The 22,950-nt window shown below is 36.7% G+C and overlaps 3 protein-coding genes across 5 annotated transcripts; 2 read left to right on the top strand and 1 right to left on the bottom strand.

Annotated features, from left to right (window-relative positions):
* Positions 1–69: 69 nt before the first annotated feature.
* Positions 70–3,638, bottom strand: LOC128742670 (thioredoxin, mitochondrial). 2 transcript variants are annotated; one of them, XM_053839097.1, is made up of 3 exons: positions 3,461–3,638; positions 1,480–1,609; positions 70–608 (listed from the first exon to the last, which is right to left on the bottom strand). In XM_053839097.1, the coding sequence occupies exons 2-3, from the start codon at positions 1,597–1,599 to the stop codon at positions 318–320; spliced, it is 411 nt and encodes a 136-aa protein (XP_053695072.1). In that variant the 5' UTR covers positions 1,600–1,609; positions 3,461–3,638; the 3' UTR covers positions 70–317. The 2 variants fall into 2 exon arrangements, with proteins under 2 accessions (XP_053695072.1, XP_053695073.1); XM_053839098.1 differs by lacking the exon at positions 3,461–3,638 and adding an exon at positions 1,859–2,080.
* Positions 3,639–8,696: 5,058 nt separating this feature from the next.
* LOC128742407 (persulfide dioxygenase ETHE1, mitochondrial) lies at positions 8,697–13,076 on the top strand. The gene is made up of 7 exons (XM_053838756.1): positions 8,697–8,897; positions 9,068–9,268; positions 11,604–11,748; positions 11,821–12,035; positions 12,093–12,244; positions 12,304–12,422; positions 12,492–13,076. Exons 2-7 carry the CDS (start codon positions 9,071–9,073, stop codon positions 12,545–12,547), a joined length of 885 nt encoding a protein of 294 aa, XP_053694731.1. The 5' UTR covers positions 8,697–8,897; positions 9,068–9,070; the 3' UTR covers positions 12,548–13,076.
* A 4,876-nt stretch (positions 13,077–17,952) lies between these two features.
* On the top strand, positions 17,953–19,996 carry LOC128742638 (tetratricopeptide repeat protein 1). Of its 2 annotated transcripts, none has more exons than XM_053839059.1 (2): positions 17,953–18,663; positions 19,591–19,996. In XM_053839059.1, exons 1-2 carry the CDS (start codon positions 18,074–18,076, stop codon positions 19,874–19,876), a joined length of 876 nt encoding a protein of 291 aa, XP_053695034.1. In that variant the 5' UTR covers positions 17,953–18,073; the 3' UTR covers positions 19,877–19,996. The 2 variants fall into 2 exon arrangements, with proteins under 2 accessions (XP_053695034.1, XP_053695033.1); XM_053839058.1 differs by having other exon boundaries at positions 19,570–19,996.
* Positions 19,997–22,950: the final 2,954 nt, after the last annotated feature.

The raw sequence follows: 22,950 nt of genomic DNA, 5'->3' as shown, positions 1-22,950 counted from the left end.
CGGGGAAAATGCCTATATGGAGTAAAGCAACCTTTAAAAATTTCATCTGGTTTTGTAATAAAACTCTGTATTTCTCTATTCAGTTCGGGAAGGCTCATGCTAATAAAAAATATTATGTAATCCTATAGTTTATTGGCATTACAGGTATTAATTGTTTTACCTTACATGCAATTTAATTATTCTTGTAAGTCACATCACACAGTGTGCTTATCTGTTAGTGGTCAGTATTCAATCACAGCTCGACTACCGATCATTCTCCTCTGATCCACACATACACACGTACAAATATTAATGCATTTTATTAATAGAGGGGGCACCTAAGATTGCTTTTTCTTGGCTAATTTTCCAATAAGGTTTTCAATCATATCCGCATCGACGAGACCGATGAATTTGTCCACTACTACCCCATTGCGAAATGCTAGCACTGCTGGGACCGCTTTCACCTCAAACGTGTGCACCAGCTCAGCATTGTCATCTACATTTACTATCGCTAGGTCGATGTCTTCCGAAGGTTCCAGCATTTCAGCCATTTTGGGTGTGAGTATTTTACACGGGTCGCACCATTCCGCGTGAAAGTTGACGATCACGGGGTTGTCGCTATTTATTACCTAGAAACGAACGGACAGAATTAATTTTTCATTTTCTGTCTATATCCTGCAATATTTCATTTTTATACATAGATGTTTTTTATTAGCATAGGCTTATTCAATCCGGTTTTTATAGCTGTATAATAATAAAGCGTTATTTCAAAACAGAAAATCGATAGCTACAAATTGGTGGAATACACATTAATATCAATGTTCTACACATGTGATTTTTTTTGAGTGGTTTTAACACATGTGACTTCATTTTGTGAGCTTCAATAATAAATTTATTTTTAAGAGTAAATTAAATTAGTAATTTCTCCTGTCAAATTTTTTAACGTTAATCAAAAATCCTAATTCTGGTTGAAGCAAGCAGGTTCTTACATTCAAATGATTAACTTTTAGAAGAACAATATTCATGAACCAGAGATCCTGCCGTAATAACACATTATTATATGGTGTAGGGCATCGTATGTTTTGGCCAGGGCGTTACCGGTATATGTTATGGGCCACATCCATTTGATTTTGCCGTAAGTGGCCAATAACATATACCGGTAACGCTCTGGCCAAAACGTATACGATACCCTATCCGCATGTTGTTCCGCAAATACACATATAAGCGTCAACAAGTCAACAACACCCAATCACTGTGTGACGCATAACGCAAGAATAGTGACGTAGAGATTAGGCAAAATCAGAATCTGCGGTTTTATTATGCTATGCTACCGCTTTAAACCGGTGTCAGCAAAAATGACCTTCATGAGATTATAGTTAGTCGAATACACCATAAAACTTATTAGGGTCGAAGAACCATGAACCCTGATGAATTTGTAAATAATCGACAAAATGGGTTGATAGTTTAATAAACAAATGCCATTGGTGCTGACACAATTACCTTTTGATCGAATTCATAGTGATCTTTGATAACAAACTGCTTGGTTGCAATTGCTGAAAATGAGAAGGTTTTCCTAATGAAGCGCTGGCCAAGACTGGGATTGCGAAAGATTCGAAGCATTCTATTATCTCTGTAAAGATAAGATATATAAATATTAGCTGAGATCACATATTAGACAATTTGTAGCATTCAATTGCAAATGTTACACAACTGAATTGAAGTGCTGTTTCAATTCACCCCGCTATTGCAACTAACTACCGGGAACTGAATCAATACAAAACTTAAAATAATTTATTAGCAGGATTGCATCACGGTTTATGATTTGACATTTTCATAATTATTGACTAATCTAGATATAACATAAATGAATCTTCTGAACCTTTCTATAATGCTGTATTAATTTTTTTTGACGGAACGTAACGTAAATAATTTCCAAAAATATTACACAAGTTTAGAAACCAGTAGGTACCGTCGATTCGGGCGAAATTGATCAGTCGGGTGAAATTGATCACCTTGGACCAACGAGTAAAAAACTCTTTATTCTACGTTTATACTGATTCATAAAGCTGAATATGCACCCATCCATATAAAGATTGAGTTACAGGTCAAAGTCGCTTGGCTTTCAGCAAGATTGATCTTGTAAATGGCTTGATTTTTTAAAATTTACTATTTTGATCGAATCGCAATTTTCAACATGCCCGATAAAACTCCTTGCTGTTAACACAAATTTCGTTACAGAAGGAAACTTTAATAGAACTAATTCGATTATCTAATTATCTGGCTGTGCTTTGATAATTTCCATGAATAAAATAATGCGACAGAAATTGTTTAATTTGACCTTTTACGAAATAAAACGATTGATAACATCATGAACTGAGGCAACATAGATTTCTAGATCGCTATGGGTGCGAAATGGAGCTGCCACCTGCGAAAGTTTATTCTTTCTGTGAAGCAGAATGGAGATTTATAAAAGGGTGCAAAAGACAGACAATACTTCGCACAAATTTTACAAACGCTCCATATGGCAGTTGCATGAGAGTGCAAGAGATCGATTTGTGCTTACATAGCGAAATGCAACTACACATTCAAAGAGACAGTCAAGCTCCCGTATATGAGGAGAATTAAATTATTTGTTTCACTAGATTGGTGAAGATTGTATACGAAAATCGTACATTTACATATATATACAGCAATGTTTAAACAAAAACAAACGATTACGATGCTAAAATTGGCTTGATATCTTTTCTATCGTTTTTACTTATTTAGCAGATGCATCGACCATGCTATTGTAGAGCTGACTGTTTGATTTTTGTGCTAGTTGCTTTACGTGACATTGTTGCCTACATGCAGGCAATATCTCGATTACGCCAGATTTTATACTGCACGTTATCTTATTGCTGTCAGAGCGTATGGTTTAATAGCAATATCGTCTTGATTTCTACGTGATCAATTTCACCCGTTATTTGTAAATTTTCAATTTCACGATTACATTAAGTTTTATCTAAAATAAAACTATTTATATAAGATATAGATGACACTGTCGTGTAGCCAGCACTACAGTACTTATTTTAAAATTGAATCATCTTCCTTAATATGTTTCTATTCAAAGATATTTAAAAAATACTCGAAAAAGTGATCAATTTCACCCGAATTCACGGTACCTATGTACAGTTTGACGTTTTACTTTTTGTGAATGAAAATATGCTCTGACACTCTGACAATGTTGAGCTTGAGTTAATGTTGTACATCATATGAGTGACGTCATCACATGTCATTACGTTCAAGCCGTTGTTGAAACATTTTGATTTTTTTTTGGTATTTTACAATTATACTTAAATATTTCGAAAAGAAAACGTTGTTTCCTTTCACCAGTGATTAGTTTTGCAGTGTAATTATTGAGAATTGGCACAACTTAAAAATTTCAACACTGATTCACTGCAGGCTATTTTTTCTGAGGTAAGCGATAACTATGTGTACTTACTTGGATGGTAACTAGACTACGAGAAAATAAGAATACGTATAGTTACTATTAACACATTATAATAATGTTTAATAGGAAGTAGAAAACTATGCTGCAGAAAAGGTATGTTCTATGCGTACCGACGGCACTGACGTTATCAATCTTCTATGGTTTGACTGCGGGTATGTTTAAAGCTAGGACGGGTAGGACGATTATGATGCTGCCTGCGCTCTGTGACTGTGTTCTACATTAAAATTACCAATACAAGTTTAGGCCCGGCTGAGTACGAAACGTCTGAAGTCTGAACCAATGTTACTATATATAGTGATGCACAATATTTTAATGTGCGAGAGTGTTCGTAGAGTAAAAGTAAGACATTCGGCAACAGAGAAATAAGATTACAAAAATACAAATATGATATGGTCGGTGTTAAATCAGACTGGATCAAGTCGCAAAATTTAAAAAAATGAGTTAATGACAGCAAACGATCAAGAATTTTCTAAGCTACATTTTACTGTAATCAGACTACATACATGTTGCAAACAGTCAAGTTATGAAATGATTTCGAACGATTGATAGCTTTAAAATATATAGGGCAGCAAACTTGGAACGCGTTTTTATCGATTGAAGTTTTGTCACTTGGTTCGGTCTGACTTAACACCGACCATATACGGTACCTATTCATAAAAGTTATTGCTGCTTGCCTTTTTATCAGTGGGGCCAAATAAAAAACTATCGGTTTAAAATTATACAAAAATCAGTGGGATTGTGACAAGAAACGTCCGCATATGTGACGTAGGATTACGTAAGTCTCTTTGTACTGATAGTAGTAGCATGTATCCATGCATGTAATGATACAATTCTTCATCTAAATATGCTACATGCAGCACATATACCTGCACATGCGTTGTATGTAACATTTATCAATGTAGTAACATGGCATACGTTCGATCCTCAATAGATTTGAGAGTTATTTCTATTCATTTGGAAAAAATTTAACAAAATCAAGAACAGTAACCATTGCTTTTCTGCTTTACAGAAATTTAAGATTGTTTTTTATTATCAAACGTTCCCCACGTTGAAATGATTTTATTAATTCGATCCCATTTTATCAACAGCACATGTTTTCACTACACTTCCAGAGAAACGGTAAACATGCGCATCCATACAGAATAATATTATAATGGAACACTACAGCTGTAGCGCACTTTTCCAACACAGATATCAAATTAGCCTAGGCTTAATCGTCGCGCAGCAAAGAATTTGCGATCTGTTGAGACTAGGAACTTTTGTAATTTCTCACTTTTGTCTCAAAAAGACATCAAATTGGACTAGGTTTAATGGCGTTCGTAAAAATTTTGTTGTAACGAGGAGGCTTTGTCACTTTCTGGCGTACTTCCCAAGCAAAGACATCAGAATGGTCTAGGTTTAATCGCAATATTAAGAAATCTTGTTGAGCCCTGGATTTGGCGGATCAGCCTTAGGGGGCGTACTGCAGGTTTTTTGTGAGGGTCTGTTCTTTTTAATTTCTTATGTGGGCGGAGTTTGTACGATTCTATACTATATTCAAGATATTAACTAATTCTTGGGAGTGATTGAAGAACACCGTCTCGCATGCCGACCAGACCACTAGCGCTATTCGAAATTTTCAATTCTAGATAGAATTAACAAAAGGGCGAATGTCGCAAATGTAAACAAAACGGGTGAGAGTTATTTTTGCTGGATCAGCATAGGAAACTCAACCCTCACTCGGTTTGTTTATGCTTGCGACATTCGCCCTTTTGTTAATTCTATCTTCAATTATTCGATTACCGATTAATCGGTTAGCGTTGTATGCACTAATCGATTAGTTCAGTATTCGTGCTAGTAGTATTCGACTACAAATATTCGAATATTTCGTTTGAAAATTCGATTAATCGGACGAGTCTGAACGATTAATGAGGATTATTCGCATTTTTTTATTCCCTTTGAACTATTCGATTAAGGGATTACTCGTGCCCGCAGTATTCGTTTGCAAATTATTCGATTATTCCATGTATTGTTCTAATCGATCACTACATTACCACTACAGACCACTTCTTTCCTCTGTTCACTCTTTTTTTGTTCATTTGGTAAATTTCCTATCACATTTATACAAGGAAGATATAAGGTACGGGAGGGTATTTTCAGCAGGTCTCTAAATTCACCATTTGCTTTTTCTTTCGGTTATAAAAATACTTTGCCGACATACAATTTTAATATGGTGTAACTATTTTCTCAAGGCTGTAAGTAATGTACTATTTTTTATTCAAAGAACGTCAAAACCACCTGTTCTTGCACTAGAACTATAGGCCATAGGCCGAAAAAATAGATGCAATCGCTTAATGGGCCGAAAATACCCTGCCGTGCCCTATGTGTAGTATGTAGTTTTTATTCCTGTTACTGTCAGCTGTATTGTTTTGGATGTCATTCACTTATTTTCTCATTTCTTTCCATTATTAGAGTGAGTTAATTGCTATTTTGTATGTCTTGGGAAGAATCGTGATAGCGGTATTCAACTAACAATATAACATTATCATAAATAATACTGCTGATCTCCTACCCTACTAGCACAGTTGTTATAAACTAGTTGTGGTAATCGATTAATGACTGATTTCAGTCATAAATAGGTTTCAGCAACCAGAAGTGACAAAAGTGTGCTACTTGGGTAAGGACCCTCCTAATGCTGATGAGCTACGGTCGAAGAAACCATGAAAGTCGGACGGTGGCTACTCACCGCCGGACTGCTTCCAGTGTCAGAGCCAGCGGATTTCTCGAAAAGCTTTATAGCTTCGTTTTGCATTTTGTTTCTGTCTATTGCCCAATTCTGGCAGACGTCAACTGGAATTCAACTTCTACCTAGATCTTGCCGGAATATAGATCTTCAAATAACAGCAGGTATCTGATTCTTTGGCTAATTCGGCTGTGTGATAGCGAAGGGCTGTCCTCAGTAAACCATCATTCCCACTTCTTAAAATATGGTCGTAGTGCTTAAAACATGATCATGTTATTTGAATTTTGTCGCTTCAATACCATCCTCACAGAGGATTATCAACTCTCGCTAACATCCAGTCTTGCTACAATGACAGTTTACATTTATCAAGGCATATATACATATCTCCAAGTGAAGTTCTACACTACATGAACCCGTCTCAGGTACGGAAATGCTTCAGTTTGAGGACTATAAACCGTCAGAGTCAGTAGGATCGTTGCACTAGCCCCGTAATTGTGGTGTACTCTAATAGCCGACTGCGAAGTCTGTCGATAAAGAAGGGTCGAGTTCTCTACAGGACGTTTTATAGTCAGGGAAGCGGATAAACAAAAGCAAGGTGAAGATCAAGATAAGTACATTCATTCAATTTAATACCATTGATACACAATTATAGTGCGTACGGGAAGAGTTAAGTTGTGCCATCTTTTCTTCCTCCTCATTAATTCATCATGATCAACGCATTGTGGTGCTAGTGTTGTCGGCATATGGACTCTGTCACCTCTGGCATCAGATTAGGCTCTCACTGCCCCACCTCGTGCTGCAAACGGATATGGATGTTAAGAAATCTTGTTGAGACGTTCCCATTTTTAGATTTTTTGGAATGATACCCTACCCCAAATCTTGTCGTATAACGCAATCCTACGTCAAAAGAAGCAAGTTCAAATATTTGAACCATGTTGGACCACTCTCAAATTTTGATAGTACTTTTGAAAGCATTTCTAAATAATTACTTGGATGTAAAATATTTTATGGACTCCAACCTGCAACGAAAATATATTCATTGTATTCTAATAAACAAAAATGATGAAGAAACATGGACATGGATATTAGATACCAGAAGAAAAAATTAAATTAATTATTAGAAGCACTTATGGAAACTAAAAGGGCGCAACTCTATTCCATTCGAAGGACTGCTGGTGAGATTGTTCTATTTTTATCCATATATACCACATATCATAAATAAACTAGAATGGGGAAGAGGGAGGGACCATCAGAGCACTTGTTTGAAGCGGTGGGCCTAGGGAGAGTGAAACAGTCAACTTTCTAGGGTTAAACTTGGCCCGATTAACAACACATTGTGGATAATGAGCGGGCTCTTCTCCCCACCTGCTGGAGTCATTCTGGATTCTGCATTAAGACGGTTTATTCAACGATTGACTCAGGCGACTTAGCCCTTGGAAGGAGATTCTCTAAATTCCTGGTACGTGTAAGTGATGTTGCTTATCGACCAATTCCCTTTTGGCCCTTCATACAAGAGTTGGGAAGCATGACCAATCGTTGAATATCTTCAACTCTTTTTGACATGATAGGCTCATTACTTCGAACGGATGTTCTGCTAAGGCAGGTGGTAGTACTATATATTCATATATTCAAAAACTGCTATTGAAATCCCGGAAATTAATAACGCGTGTTTGAACCTGGAGAAAATATAATCGAAACAAAATTGTTGCAAATTGTGAAAAATTATATAAGAATCGAGCAATCAAATTAAAAACAGTATGAAAACAAAAAATGCAGACTAATATAAAAATGAATACTAATAAAGAAATAAACATCGAGAAAAAAAGCTTAGAAGATATTGACACAGACGTATATAATTATAAATATTTTACAAAAAAAAACGTTATTTCACGACAATGAAATTAACACCATCAGCCAAATGTGTTCTTGGCAACATTTAACTATAAATATAAATAACAGAAAAACAACTAAAAAGTTATATCAGCTGTTTACCGTAAACATTATTTCATGATTATTATTCTAGCTAAAGAAAAGTTTTATGATCGAAATATGTTATATTTGATTACATTGCCATAACAATTCAAAAACTGTCAGTTGCATCTTGAAAATACATTGAAGAAGTAGCGGCAAATGTTCAAATGTTTGCTGGACGAATTTTGATATCAAGTCATGCTGATTTTTAAAATTAGAACAAATTCCTGATGCAGCGTGCACAATCAATCAAACTAAATGTAGTTATCTGATGAGTAGATTGATCGCTTACTACCACATTGATATGGAGCCATCCGAATGCTAAAACAAATAAACACAATCATATAATGTTGTGAAGTTTCCTTTCTATTCGCCAGCTTCGGCGTACGTGACCTTCCAACAAGCTGTCACACCTCTGAATGCACTTTGTGCGTCATGTTATGTGTCGCTATTTCGGAACATTACATATACATATATAAGTATACAGGTTTATTATGGTTAACACAAAATTATGAACTTCGCATTTAGCAGTTATCAATTGATAATGAATCGACTGCGAAATCAATTATGATCAAGTGAAATGCTAAACCAAAATCGCAATTTTAGGAAATCCCACCGTATGGATTTACCTACTCATATTTTTGCTTTCATTTTGAGTCCATCCCCAGCAGCGATGGTTAGTACGTATTGGAATTTTGACCACAACACATCTACCTCGTAACATATCTGTGATTAGTAAGTCGTCTTGTAGGCATATTTTTAGTTTCTAATCCGAAATATGATTTCTTATCACCGCTTGCTTGTCATCGGTGATGTGTTTTATCAGATAACGTAAATTTATAGATAATTTGCCAAGCACCTTTAAAACTATATATACACACAAACTAAGGATCTCTGTTCGATAGATCATGAGCTCCGTCGCTCGCGTTTTAGCCGCTGCTTCAAGCAAGATTTTGTGGTTGCCATCGCGATCTATTGCCACAACGTCGGCCGTGTACATAAAGCCCAGCACATCAACCCGTTTTGCTCAAAGTGATATCAACCTACGAAACGTGAGAATGCTCGAGGAACGTAAACCATTCACCCCGGATTTCTTCTTCCGCCAGGTACGTAAATGAAAAGTGAAACTACTTGTTTGCGTTCTTTGAATTTGAGAATAGTTGAAATAAATCTTACCGAAGCTACAGGTACATGTGCAGGGTCACAGAATATTTCTAAATTGTCAAAAGTGTGTAGGCACTTCGAAATTAATTCATTATTTACTTGAGTCATTCGCCAAGATATCAAGGTCGTTGAAAGCATTAAAATGCAATGAGTCTTTCTAAAACAAATAAGCTAAACAAACTGACATAAAATTTGAAAACATTGGGTACGATTTTTTGGCTTTCATGCAATAATTGATTTAATGAGGCCACATACACGTCGCACCTGGTTTTGTGCTGAATCATCGTGATGAAGCCAGTACAGGCCTCAGATCACCATAGTAAAAACAGTATGGATGATAAAATGTACCGTCGATTCGGGCGAAATTGATCAGTCGGGTGAAATTGATCACCTTGGACCAACGAGTAAAAAACTCTTTATTCTACGTTTATACTGATTCATAAAGCTGAATATGCACCCATCCATATAAAGATTGAGTTACAGGTCAAAGTCGCTTGGCTTTCAGCAAGATTGATCTTGTAAATGGCTTGATTTTTTAAAATTTACTATTTTGATCGAATCGCAATTTTCAACATGCCCGATAAAACTCCTTGCTGTTAACACAAATTTCGTTACAGAAGGAAACTTTAATAGAACTAATTCGATTATCTAATTATCTGGCTGTGCTTTGATAATTTCCATGAATAAAATAATGCGACAGAAATTGTTTAATTTGACCTTTTACGAAATAAAACGATTGATAACATCATGAACTGAGGCAACATAGATTTCTAGATCGCTATGGGTGCGAAATGGAGCTGCCACCTGCGAAAGTTTATTCTTTCTGTGAAGCAGAATGGAGATTTATAAAAGGGTGCAAAAGACAGACAATACTTCGCACAAATTTTACAAACGCTCCATATGGCAGTTGCATGAGAGTGCAAGAGATCGATTTGTGCTTACATAGCGAAATGCAACTACACATTCAAAGAGACAGTCAAGCTCCCGTATATGAGGAGAATTAAATTATTTGTTTCACTAGATTGGTGAAGATTGTATACGAAAATCGTACATTTACATATATATACAGCAATGTTTAAACAAAAACAAACGATTACGATGCTAAAATTGGCTTGATATCTTTTCTATCGTTTTTACTTATTTAGCAGATGCATCGACCATGCTATTGTAGAGCTGACTGTTTGATTTTTGTGCTAGTTGCTTTACGTGACATTGTTGCCTACATGCAGGCAATATCTCGATTACGCCAGATTTTATACTGCACGTTATCTTATTGCTGTCAGAGCGTATGGTTTAATAGCAATATCGTCTTGATTTCTACGTGATCAATTTCACCCGTTATTTGTAAATTTTCAATTTCACGATTACATTAAGTTTTATCTAAAATAAAACTATTTATATAAGATATAGATGACACTGTCGTGTAGCCAGCACTACAGTACTTATTTTAAAATTGAATCATCTTCCTTAATATGTTTCTATTCAAAGATATTTAAAAAATACTCGAAAAAGTGATCAATTTCACCCGAATTCACGGTACCTTTTAGTTCGATTTTTGAAGGCTTCGACCGTTTTGCGCGTACAAAAACCACTTTTTTGGAATCTCTCTATCTATAATTTTTTCTATTACATGTTTGTTTGTGCGACAGTGTATTTAATTAGTGGTCGCGTCGCACGGTTGGTTAGTTTTCCCACACCATTCATACGTTCTGGTTAAATCAAGCCAAGGATTTCTTCAGATAGATGTCGAAATTTTCCACCTATAATAATGTAATGATTGATATCGTAATTGAGATGTCCAAGCCATTTTGGATCTTATGTTTAAAGACTGTATTCAATAAAAATGGACACACAAAATAGGTAATTTTATCTTAAGTCTTATTCTATTCAAACTTTTGAAAAAGAAGTACAACTATTAAAGAGGTTCATTGAGCTTCTCTTATATATTCAAACACCAGCACCATAATGGAAACAATCAATGATTCAATTCATCACGTTTTGGGAAGGGGAACGGCTGAAATAAGGTTTAATATCAGGTGTATGTTATCACATTGCTATGGTTGATTTGTTTACCTACACATTTTGAACCACATTTCAACAATTAACCTAAGTTCATTTTCGATCACTTTGCTTACACTGTAAAAAGGTACAAAAGTTACAATCTTTACTGGTAATGCAATGCTCAAATCGTGTACATCTATGAATATAAAATAAAAGTTTAGAGCTCTAAGAACTGCATTGTAAAGTACCAACTTCTTTTTGTTCTAAACGCTGCAGCTTTTTGACGAGAAGTCCTGGACATACACATACCTGTTGGGCGATATCAACACCAAGGAAGCGGTGCTCATCGATCCTGTGTTGGAGCAAGCACCACGAGATGCCCAGCTGATTCAGGAGCTTGGTTTCAAACTCACATATGCCTGTAGGATTGCAACACAAAAAAAAAACAATTTTGATCATAAAAGAAGTTAAATCATTTGTAAAACCCTTTCAGTAAATACGCACATGCATGCGGACCACATTACCGGAACCGGTTATCTAAAACAGTTACTCCCAGGTACGATTAGTGTGATTTCCGAGTGTAGTGGAGCCAAGGCAGATAAATATCTTAAAGACAACGAAATCGTTAAGTTTGGCAGGTTTGAATTGACAGCACTTTGCACTCCAGGTCATACCAACGGATGCATGACTTTTGTCGTACACGATCAGGTAAGTCGTTCAGTGTAGTCGTCCATTTGCGAAAACGTCTAAACTTAAAATCTGTAGGGCGTGGCATTCACCGGAGATGCTCTGCTAATTCGTGGCTGCGGCCGAACAGATTTTCAGGAGGGTGATTCCAGAACGCTATACCAATCCGTGCATGAGAGGATATTTACTTTACCGGATAATTTCCGCCTATTTCCAGCTCATGACTATAAGTGAGTCATGGATTTGTTGTTCTGTTGAATAAGTTTTAAAGAAATATTTAAATTTCCAGAGGTAACATGGAGACTTCCGTTGCCGAAGAAAAGCAATACAATCCGCGCTTGACCAAAGATGTTGACACTTTCGTAGAGATTATGGCCAACCTCAATTTACCTTATCCTACGAAAATTGGTAAGACTTTCGTATCGTATTGCTTGTTACACTTCGAAACAAACAAGAAATGTCAATTTTTCTTCACAGATGTTGCTGTCCCTGCCAACCGAGAATGTGGATTGTATGACATTCCCAAGGAATAATAGATTTAAATGACTATTGAATAAAACCGTTGTATGTGAGTGAAATCTTGATTTTGCTAGAACCAAAATTTTTTGCGATTAACACAAAAGATCTAATGCTCAATTTGCAAAGGTTCATGGTCAGAGCGGAGCTTAAATTGGATGAAAGTGTTTACAATACAAACGTTAAGGCGGTTTGTGGGTAAAAGAAAAAGTATTTTGTTATATCATTTCAATACAAATTTTAATACGCTGTCTCCTCTATGAAAAATATTTCCAGATATTTTTCCTATTTTTATCTGACCAACCCATTGTCGAAATTCGGAATAGGAGTTCTGATTAAAAAGGGTTTGATCAAGATTGTAGAATCGAGGCGAAGTAACGTAAATTTAACGAATAGCTCCCAATGGAAATTGTTTATAAGTTTTCAAAACTTTGTTTGTTTTTCGTATCGCGGCATGTTGAAAAGTACCATTCACATGGATATTAAAACTTTTAAACTTATTAAGGATATGTATATATAAGAAATTTATCTAATAAACCAATTTGATGACCGTACAATAAAATAATAATGCAAAATTATTAAGAATAAAGCTATATACTGATTGAATAACCTGTGAAATTACGCCTTAAGTCACATGGTAACATAAATCATGAGGTGTACGCACTTTGAATACAACGCCTTTTTGGCAATAAAATAAACCGGAAATACTAGCTGGTCCGACAAACTTCGTATTGCCACAAATTAGACCGTGTTGTACATAAATCGTGAATCTCGGATGACCTTTGTACAATCTCGTGTTTTGTAAGTTTCTGAGGTTCATGGGTGTTTTAATATACAATTTTTCCTCACAGTAAAGTATAAAACAACTTCCCCCATTGCTTAGACTGATAAAATAAAGCGGATAGCATTTAAATATTCGCCATCATTACAAACCATTTCGCCGAATACCATTTTGCGGAACACTAATTCTCGGCTGACCATAACGCGGAATATAGAGTTTCGCAGAATACCATTTCGCAAAAAACCTTACGCGGGATGTACCATTTCACGGAAAATCTTTCGTAGAAAGTACCATTTCGCAGGGGTGAGGGTGACCCAACTGAAGGAAACTAATAGAGGTCAGTAAATCTAGGAAAATAAATAACTCTAGCAGGGTGTCGATTACCTGGAAAATCAGGGAAAACCTGGAAATGTCAGGGAAATTAGTTTCAACCTGGAAATGTCAGGGAATGTCAGGGAATTTCATTTGAAGTCAGGGATTTTTGACAAGGGAAGAAAATATACCGGAAAAGTTAAGACTTCGCAAGAATAACATTTACTTCAAATATCTGGCACCTTTTCATTCAAGGTCTTCGCGTATGCCCAAATCAAATAGAATACGAGACGCTATTTTTACTCACGTGCAACCAATCTGCTGCGTACAAATTTCCGAGTTTCGAAATTTCGAATTTCATGAATGTGCGACTGACCTGCTTTAAACCTCAACAACGGTAGATCCGATTTGATCGATTCTGGTTCCAAAAGGAAGTGCTCACAACCTAATCGATCATTATCAATATCTTTTGGATTCTTTGATATTAATTGGATATTTAGGTCAAAAATTGTGGATAGAAAATTTGCTTATTTTGTACGGAAAGTGGCATAAAAAGGCGATACCAGCAAATTTTGCCTCTAGATAATTCCAGACTTCCGGACCGAGATCGGACTGTAACTGGGACGAGGACTAATCAAACTGAACCAAGATAAGCCTTTGAAAATTTACTACGATGTTCAATCTGAACGGGTCAGAACCCGGACTACAATTTTTATTCTCATGTCGATCACTAGTGAAAACCTATGCTTAATGCGTATTCGAATGAAAGATCATCACAGCTTCAAAATTCTGATTTAGTCTAACAAATCAGTATCTTCGAAATTCGACTGCGAGCAGACGGTCAATAGAATCGCAAACCCGAAGTTTTCCTGAATATCAAAAGCTGACTACAAGTAGGTCGAATAAAAACAAAAGGTCAGGTTCAAAATAATACAAGATGAGCGATGCTCGTTGAGTCATTTGGCCTCAAAAATTTTTATATTACTGAGAAACAATAATTTCCTCAAATTTCAGACTCAGACAAATCGGAATTTGTGTCAAAAAATATCTTCAAATTATGTTCTAAACTAAAGACCAATTTTTATGTTTATTGTTTTGGATAGCTAATTGTTTGAAGCGGATTTATACCCATTCAGAATTCAGAAGAATGCAGTATTTACATTTTTATAAACAAAATCCCGCTTCTGGGCCGAAAAGCTGCTTCCGAAATTGGGCTTTTCGACGAAAAGTTAATGACTGCTAATTTCCCGTTAATTAAGTTCGAATTAATTTTATTTTTTCTCATAGAAATTTTGCATAAAAAGATGAATTTGAATTAAAAAGGAAATTGATTCATTAGGAAAAGATAATTCATGAGTAAACAACCAATTAAACACTTTGAAAAGTGAAATTAAGGAGATATTTTGTGTCTGGAATTTTTTGAAATACACGTGGAAAAACCTGGAAAAGTCAGGGAATTTTATTTTCGCTGGATAATCGACACCCTGTCTAGATAGAGGTGATCTCTGCGGGGGGCTACCTCCCCCCCTCCCCCCCGGGGTGGCCGGCGCTTCCGACAGCAGGTCGCAGGCAACACTCGCGGCCTGGGCCGTCTCGCCCTGAATCATCTAATGTTACTATTGATAGTTTTTGGTGGTCTCGTTATTGACTATTGTTTTATGAGAGTCTAAAATTTCTCGAGTTCGATTAGTTTTTGAGTTACGCAAAAATTTCTGTTTTATTTGTATGAAAGTCGTTATCCCCCTACCGCAGGGGTGAGGGGTTTCAAACCATCATTAAAAAACTTCCTGCCTCCAAAACCCTCACATGTCAAATTTTGTTCCATTTGCTTGATTAGTTCTTGATTTATGAGGAAATTTGTATTTGATTTGTATGGAAGCCCCCACTCTTAAAAGGGAGAGGGGTCATAATTCCCCTCCTAAAGAGAGGAGGGGTTTCAATTCACCATAGAAAAAAAATCCCTACAAAAACTCCCACATGCTAAATTTTGTTCCATTTGCTTGATTAGTTCTGGAGTCATGAGGTAATTTGTATTTCATTTGTATGGGAGCCCCCCTCCTAAAAAGGGAAGGGGTCCTAATTTATCACAGAAAAAATTCATGCATCCAAAAACACCCACACCCTAAATAAGGTTCCAGTTGATCAATTAGTTTTCGAGTTATGTGGAAATTTGTATTTCATTTGTATAGGGGTCTCAATTCACCATAGAAAAAATTCTTGTCTCCAAAAACACCCATATTCAAAATTTTTGTTCCATTTGCTTGATTAGTACTCGAGTTATGCAGAAATTTGTATTTCATTTGTATGGAAGCCCCCCCCCCTCTTAGTGGATGGATGGGTCTCTAACCATCATAAGAGCCTTCCCTGGCCCCAAAAATCCCTACATGCAAATTTCCACGCCGATCGGTTCAGTAGTTTTCGATTCTATAAGGAACATACGGGCAGACAGACAGAAATCCATTTCTATATGTATAGATTTGTATGGGAGCCCCCCCCCCCTCTTAGTGGCGGGAGGGGTCTCTAACCATCATAAGAACCTTCCCTGGCTCCTAAAACCCCTACATGCAAATTTTCACTCCGATCAGTTCAGTAGTTTTCGATTCTATATAAGGATATATAAGGATATATGTCCGTATGAGACAGAAATCCATTTTTATAGGTATAGATTTAGACATTAGGCTTTGTTATCATTTGTATATTATTTTGAAAAGAAGTCGAAGCAACAACACTTACATGAGAAAACTCGGCTCAAGTGTTGGAAATCCTTTTATGTCTCATCACGACATGGCCAAATCACTCGGAATTCGTCGTCAACTGTGACGTCGACTGTTAGTTGCATTTTGAACGTATTCGCTATTAATTGACTATCGATCAAGAACCGGTCAGGTAAGCGAATCGATAATTCCAAATCGAACCGGAACACGGTGATCAGGTTTATTGGGTTTGAAACTTTCGGAGATGTAATCAAAAATCTAGATGCAACATTCTTACGTTCGCAAAATGAAGAAATTAGCAGCTACTGGCTTTAGGATAAGGGGCTCCCATACAAATAATATACAAATTTCCTCATAAATCGAGAACTAATCAAGCAAAAGGAACCAAAATTGGCATGTGGGGTTTTTTGGAGGCATGCATTTATTTTGAATTTATTTATTTTATGATGTTTTGAGACCCCTCACCCCTGTGGTAGGAGGATAAGGACTCTAATACAAATAAAACAGAAATTGGTCATTCATTATCATTTCAACCTTTATGATGCACACAAGTGATTTTTAAAAGAAATCTATATGTCTCAATGGTTGCTGGCGTTGTACTTATGAACCCCCGTCCAGGTATTTCAAAGCCACCATTGCATTCAATAAAGATTCAAAAAATTGAATCTGAATTTTGCGCTCTTCTCTTTTAAACATTCACTTAAACATTGGCACTCACAGATTCTTATAAACATACCTATGCAAGAAATGCAGTTTGCATTAGTCTTTGATCTGACGATCTGATATAGTCCTACGTCACCCTTTCGTACAACCCTTAGGGCTGTATACCTTGTAGTTTTTTTTATAGGAGCCTGAACCACTGCGACCATTAGTTAGATCTATTGCGGTAGTTTTCCTAACTATGTCAATACTTGTTAATCAAACATTTAGGCAAACATTTAAGTGTTCGATTGGCTCCCTTGAGACAATTCTCGTTTTTCGTGCCTAACGCTCTACCCTAATATTTTTTCAGTACAAATATATCACATAATTGAAATAAAGCCTGAAAATTGCTCATAGAAAAACATTTGTGGTCGAAAATTTTCTTTTTTCAAAAGTAAAAAAGGGAATATTCGCACCATATTTTTTTTAGAATTTTCGGGATTTCTTGTTTTTGAAAGATAACTTTTGAACGTGTGGTCAGAATTTTGTGATATTAACAGCAAAATGTCAGGAAATCTCTAAAAATATTTTTCATATTGTCAATTGGGTATTTTAATTTTCCCAAAAAAGTGACTTTTTTATCCTCATTTGATAGCCCGTCGTTTTCTGAATCTAACAGTTCTTTTTTTATTTCAATTAAATCAATATTTAATGAAAAAATTAATAAACATCAATAATAGAATGATTTGCTGTTTGACAGGTATCAACCAAGCTGATAGATTGGAACGATGTCAGAAGTTCTCTTCCTCTCTTCTATCTTTCTGATATACAGAAATTGAATTTCTCAGCACAGCAATTTTAGATACACATTTACTCCAGTGTTTATACTTCAAGATGGCAAACATCAGCATGCAGCCTATTAAACGTCAAAAGTATGACTGACGGAGGATTAATAAAATCAAAATCATATTCATCATAGCGATCATAGCAAGGAAAAAGAATCCAGTGGTTCGTGAATAGTTTGGCAAGAACAAATATAATTTGTACACAAGGCTTGACTGTGATTAGCTGCTTGCAGCGATACCGAATAATAAATGGATCCAAATCAAACCAAACAAAAACCTCTAGCGGACACTTCCACTAGTGACGAAGAGCGATTCGAGGATGCGTCCTGTAAAGAGTTCAATGAAAAGGCAGTAGACGAGGTCATCCAGCAAGTCACAGGAATCAGTGTCGGCGTATCTCCCAAAACTAACACATCATCCTCTTCGGAACAGACGGAAAAGTTTGTCGATTGTCGAAGCGACGCAGGAAGTGACGAAGAAATGCTAGAAAAAGAGAAGGAATCTGATAGTGTCACGCAGAATGACGACTTCGTTGATGACGAGTCACAGCGAGATTGGGAGAAGGGCCTTAGCGAGGAGGAAAAGTTATCCAACAAAGCGAAAGCGGATGAACTGAAGGCACAAGGAAACGACCTGTTCAAACAGGGTGATTTCGAAAAATCAGCCGATGTGTACACGGAGGCACTTCGAATTTGTCCGGTGGAGTATTCAGCAGAACGCTCGATCCTGTACGCAAACCGAGCGGCAGCGAAGACAAAGCTAAACTTTAAGCCATCCGCCATTGATGACTGCACCAAAGCGATAGAGCACAATCCGAAGTACCTGAAGGCACTGCTAAGGTAAATTGAAAATATATTTTGTTTGCTTTATTGCTATTATTCATTCATTCCACTCATGTTTGTGCATCGACAATTCAAAGTGTGTTGAGTTTTTGTTCAACATTTTATTTTTAACTCCGTTTTCGTAGAAATGTCATGTGCCATAAACAGCCGTAATCTGGAAACCCAAGGCAGCAGCTTTTTTTTGCTCTTCATTGTTCTATTTATTAATGAAATGATTCTATAAACGGCAAAATGAGCATAAAAAATAATTTTGCGTGCACTGGAGATATTAAATTAAAAGTATAACAATTTTTTTAATGATTCAAACGATGTATGTAAAGAAATACGCTTCTGTTTTCCTTTACAATAAACAATCTTATAACGGCAATCAATCTCGGACGGCAAATGTATCCAGTGAGTTGATTTTTATTTGTACGTACATGCTATCAAGGTTAGTCACCTTGCATGCTATCTGTGCAGATACTAAAATGGTTGAACATAAACGAATAATCGATTAAGAATGTCTTATTTGTACAATCAATTACAATTTCGGTCGATTTCATTTAACATTTACCATTTTTGTAGCTATAGCCATAGTGCCTCGTTTCCGAAATAGAGGAAACATATCAACTTGACAAACACACATCATAGCCGATTTTTAAAGAATTGATATTGACGCTTCAACCTAGACTTAAGGACTGACTTGTGAAACCTACATTATATCTCGAAACGACAAAATTCAAATGAATAATTTTTCAAGATTACGATATGTTCCGAAGGAGTACTTCTATTATATTTAAGAGAAGGAAGATTTATGCATTAAACATCTTCACCAGTTACATTCATTGCACTTTCATCTGGCTCGTATGAGTATAAACGTAATCGGCGTCAGTACGCGAACAGGTGGTACATCGTTTGTTTAAGTGTTATTGAATCCACTTCCAGACGGGCTACCTTGTATGAGGAGGCGGATAAGCTAGACGAAAGTTTGGAGGATTTTAAGAAAATCTTGGAATTGGATCCAGCAAACGTGGAAGCCAGGGCGGCTCAGTTGCGGTTGCCGCCGAAGATCCAGGAACGCAACGAGCGCCTCAAGGAAGAGATGATGGGCAAACTGAAAGACCTAGGCAATATGATACTGCGACCTTTTGGGCTGTCGACTCAAAATTTCGAGATGAAGCAAGACCCATCCTCTGGATCGTATTCGATTAATTTCAAAAGCGGTAAATAGTCGTATTAGTTATTTGAATTTAGCTGATGTTGTGTGACTGAAATCGGCGTATGTGAGTGAAAATACAATTCTTTTAGGCGTTATCGTTGACCTTCGAATCGATAATAAATATACTAGATTTAAGAATAATGGAGTTTATGACCTCGAAGTATATATCACATTATGAAAATTAATTCCTTGTCCTTTTATTAAAAACTATGTTTAAAGCACCCGACTAACAGTTAAAGTTGTAAGTAACTCTTGAAGAAGTTTTCAGAACTTTTGCATTCAAACCAGATTTTCTACAAAACTGGAACGAAAGAGTTTTTAATGGCATTAACGAAATCATAAGCTCTGATTTATAATAATTTAATTGATGAACCCTTTTTGGAAATACTTTCTACTTTTTTCTTTTTTTTTTGCTTTAGCAGTTTAGAGTCGGGAAATCAAGATCTCGTTTTCATTGTACTTAGCCTATAGCCATTCATTGGAACAGAATTTGAAACAGTGGTATATAGGGCAGTTGTGGAGTCTGCAATATTGTTGAGGAAAGTATATTTTTATTTTTTGTTTTTAAGGCGCTAGGAGGGCTGCTACCCTATCGTGTTCAACAACATTGAATGAAGCCTGCTCATCGCCAATTTTTCGAGCGTTTCGAGCCTCGCAGGTAAATTTCAACCTGATCGCAAATTGCGCCCCTGTATTCCTGGTGCCGGTTGAGTTCCTGTAGAGGACAGATTTCGCTCTCAATCGTGCAGAACGTTGCTTTTCGCCGCTTTGTACTTCGCTAAAAGACGCAGTTTGTATAAAGGACTTCCGGTCTGATAAGCTTTTTGTACATTATAAATTGCGTGCGGCGGCGCATGCTTCTAAATCGAAACATCTTTTGAAGGGCAGAATCTTATATATAAAAATGGATTTCTGTCGGGATGTTCCTTATAGAATCAAAAACTACTGAACCAATCGGCGTGATTTGCATGTAGAGGTTTTTGGGGCCAGGAAAGGTTTTAGTGATGGTTAGAGAGCCCTCCCCCTACTAAGAGGGGGTGGGCTCCCCTACAAATGAAACACAAATTTCTGCATAACCCGAGAACTAATCAAGCAAATAGAACAAAATTTGGCATGTGGCTGTTTTTGGCGACAAGAATTTATTCTATGGTAAATTGAGAACCCTCCCCTCTTTAGAAGGGGAATTATAACTCCTCTCCCCTTTAAGAGGGGGGCTTCCATACAAATTTCCTCATAACTCGACAACTAATCAAGCAAATGGAACCAAATTTGGCATGTGAAGGTTTTCGAGCGCAAGAAAATTTTCTATGGTGAATTAGGACCCCTCCCCATTTTAGGAGGGGGGCTCCTATACAAATGAAAAACAAATTTCCTCATAACTCGAGAACTAATCAAGCAAATGGAACCAAATTTGACATGCAAGTGGTTTTGGAGGCAAGATTTTTTTCTATGGTGCATTGAGACCCCTCTCCTCTTTAAAAAGCGAGTTATGACCCATCTCCCCTTTAAGAGGATGGGCTTCCATACAAATGAAATGCAAATTTCCTCTTATCTCGAGAACTAATCAAGCAAATGGAACCAAATTTGGCATGTGGGAGTTTTAGATGGCAGATTTTTTTTCTATGGTGAATTACTACCCCTTCCCCTTTTAAGAGGGGGGGGGGCTCCCATACAAATGAAATACAAATTTCCTTATAATTTGGGTACTAATCAAGCAAATGAAACCCAATTTGGCATGTGGGAAATTTTTGAGTCTTGAATTTATTTTATGATAGTTAGATACCTCTCACCCCTGTGGGTGATATGTGGGGATATGGACTCTCATACAAATAAAACAGAAATTTTTGCGAAACTCAAAAACTAATCGAACTCGAGAAATTCGAGACTCTTCCATAAAACATTAGTCAATAACAAGACCACAAAAACTATCTATAGTAACACTAGATCATTCAGGACGAGACGGCCGCGAGTGTTGCCGGCGACCCGCCGTCGGAAGCGCCGCCCACTGGGGGGAGGCAACTCCCCGCAGAAATCACTACTGTCTAGGTTTATTTGTTTTCGTAGATCTACCTGGGTTTCCTGGAACGAGCGACAGCGAGTAAGGAGAGGATCGCGAAATGGTACTTTCCACAAAAAAGTTTTCCGTGAAATGGTACATTCCGCTTAAGGTTTTTCGCAAAATTATATTCGGCGAAATGTTGTACAATCATAGCGAATATTACTATCCGCTTTCTGGCTATGCAATGAGGGGACAGGGGAGTTGTTTTCTACTTTACTGTGAGGAAAAATTGCAAATTTGTAGATTAAACTACCCATTCCAGGTAACTAATAAGCATTAACATAAGCAGCAAATCAGCATATTTGGCATTTTATATTGCACGTTGTTGTATGTTAGCTTTTTGACTGCATAGGTGTTGTAAATTGGCATCCAAAATTATATTCAAATTCTTTGTGTCGGTAATTAGCTGTAAATTAGTATTGTCAGCACTATAAGAAGGTTATCAGTAAAGTAGCTGTATATTTTGCCAAAATAGCATTTAAGTAACATTTAAGGCGACTTAAATGCTTATTGGCCTACATCTGAATAGCATTGGTGATGCTTATTGGTTACCTGGGATGCTTTCATAGTTACGTAACTGCCAAAATGAATTATCTAAGGTTGAACTCCTCAGAAACTTGCAAAACTCGAGATTGTGACAAAGATCATCCGAGATTCATGATTTATGTACAACACAGGTTAATTTGTGGCAATACGAAGTTTGTCGGGTCAGCTAGCTAGCTATATTTTCAGCTAACCGCGCGTTCGCGGTAAAACTAAAGGAATGTACGGAAAGAAAACGTGCGATATATTAGAGAAATGTCAAAAATGCTGTTCAAATATTACGAACAGGTCCGCCATTATGGCTCGTAAAAAGTTGGATACTATCCCATATTATAGCCGTCCCTGGCTAGGACTTATTCGCACCTCTGACTAGTACACTTAAACTATTGGAGGGACATTTGCACTGTCAAGAGGCTTCAGAGGGTAAATATAGAATTCAGCATGAAGGAAGGGTAAATGGAGGGGCCTGAGAATAAACCCATGC

This window comes from Sabethes cyaneus, chromosome 3 (genome assembly GCF_943734655.1).
Source record: "Sabethes cyaneus chromosome 3, idSabCyanKW18_F2, whole genome shotgun sequence".
NCBI lineage: Eukaryota > Metazoa > Arthropoda > Insecta > Diptera > Culicidae > Sabethes > Sabethes cyaneus.
The sequence above is the reverse complement of the archived record's forward strand: the minus strand, read 5'-3'. Positions and strand labels throughout refer to the sequence as shown.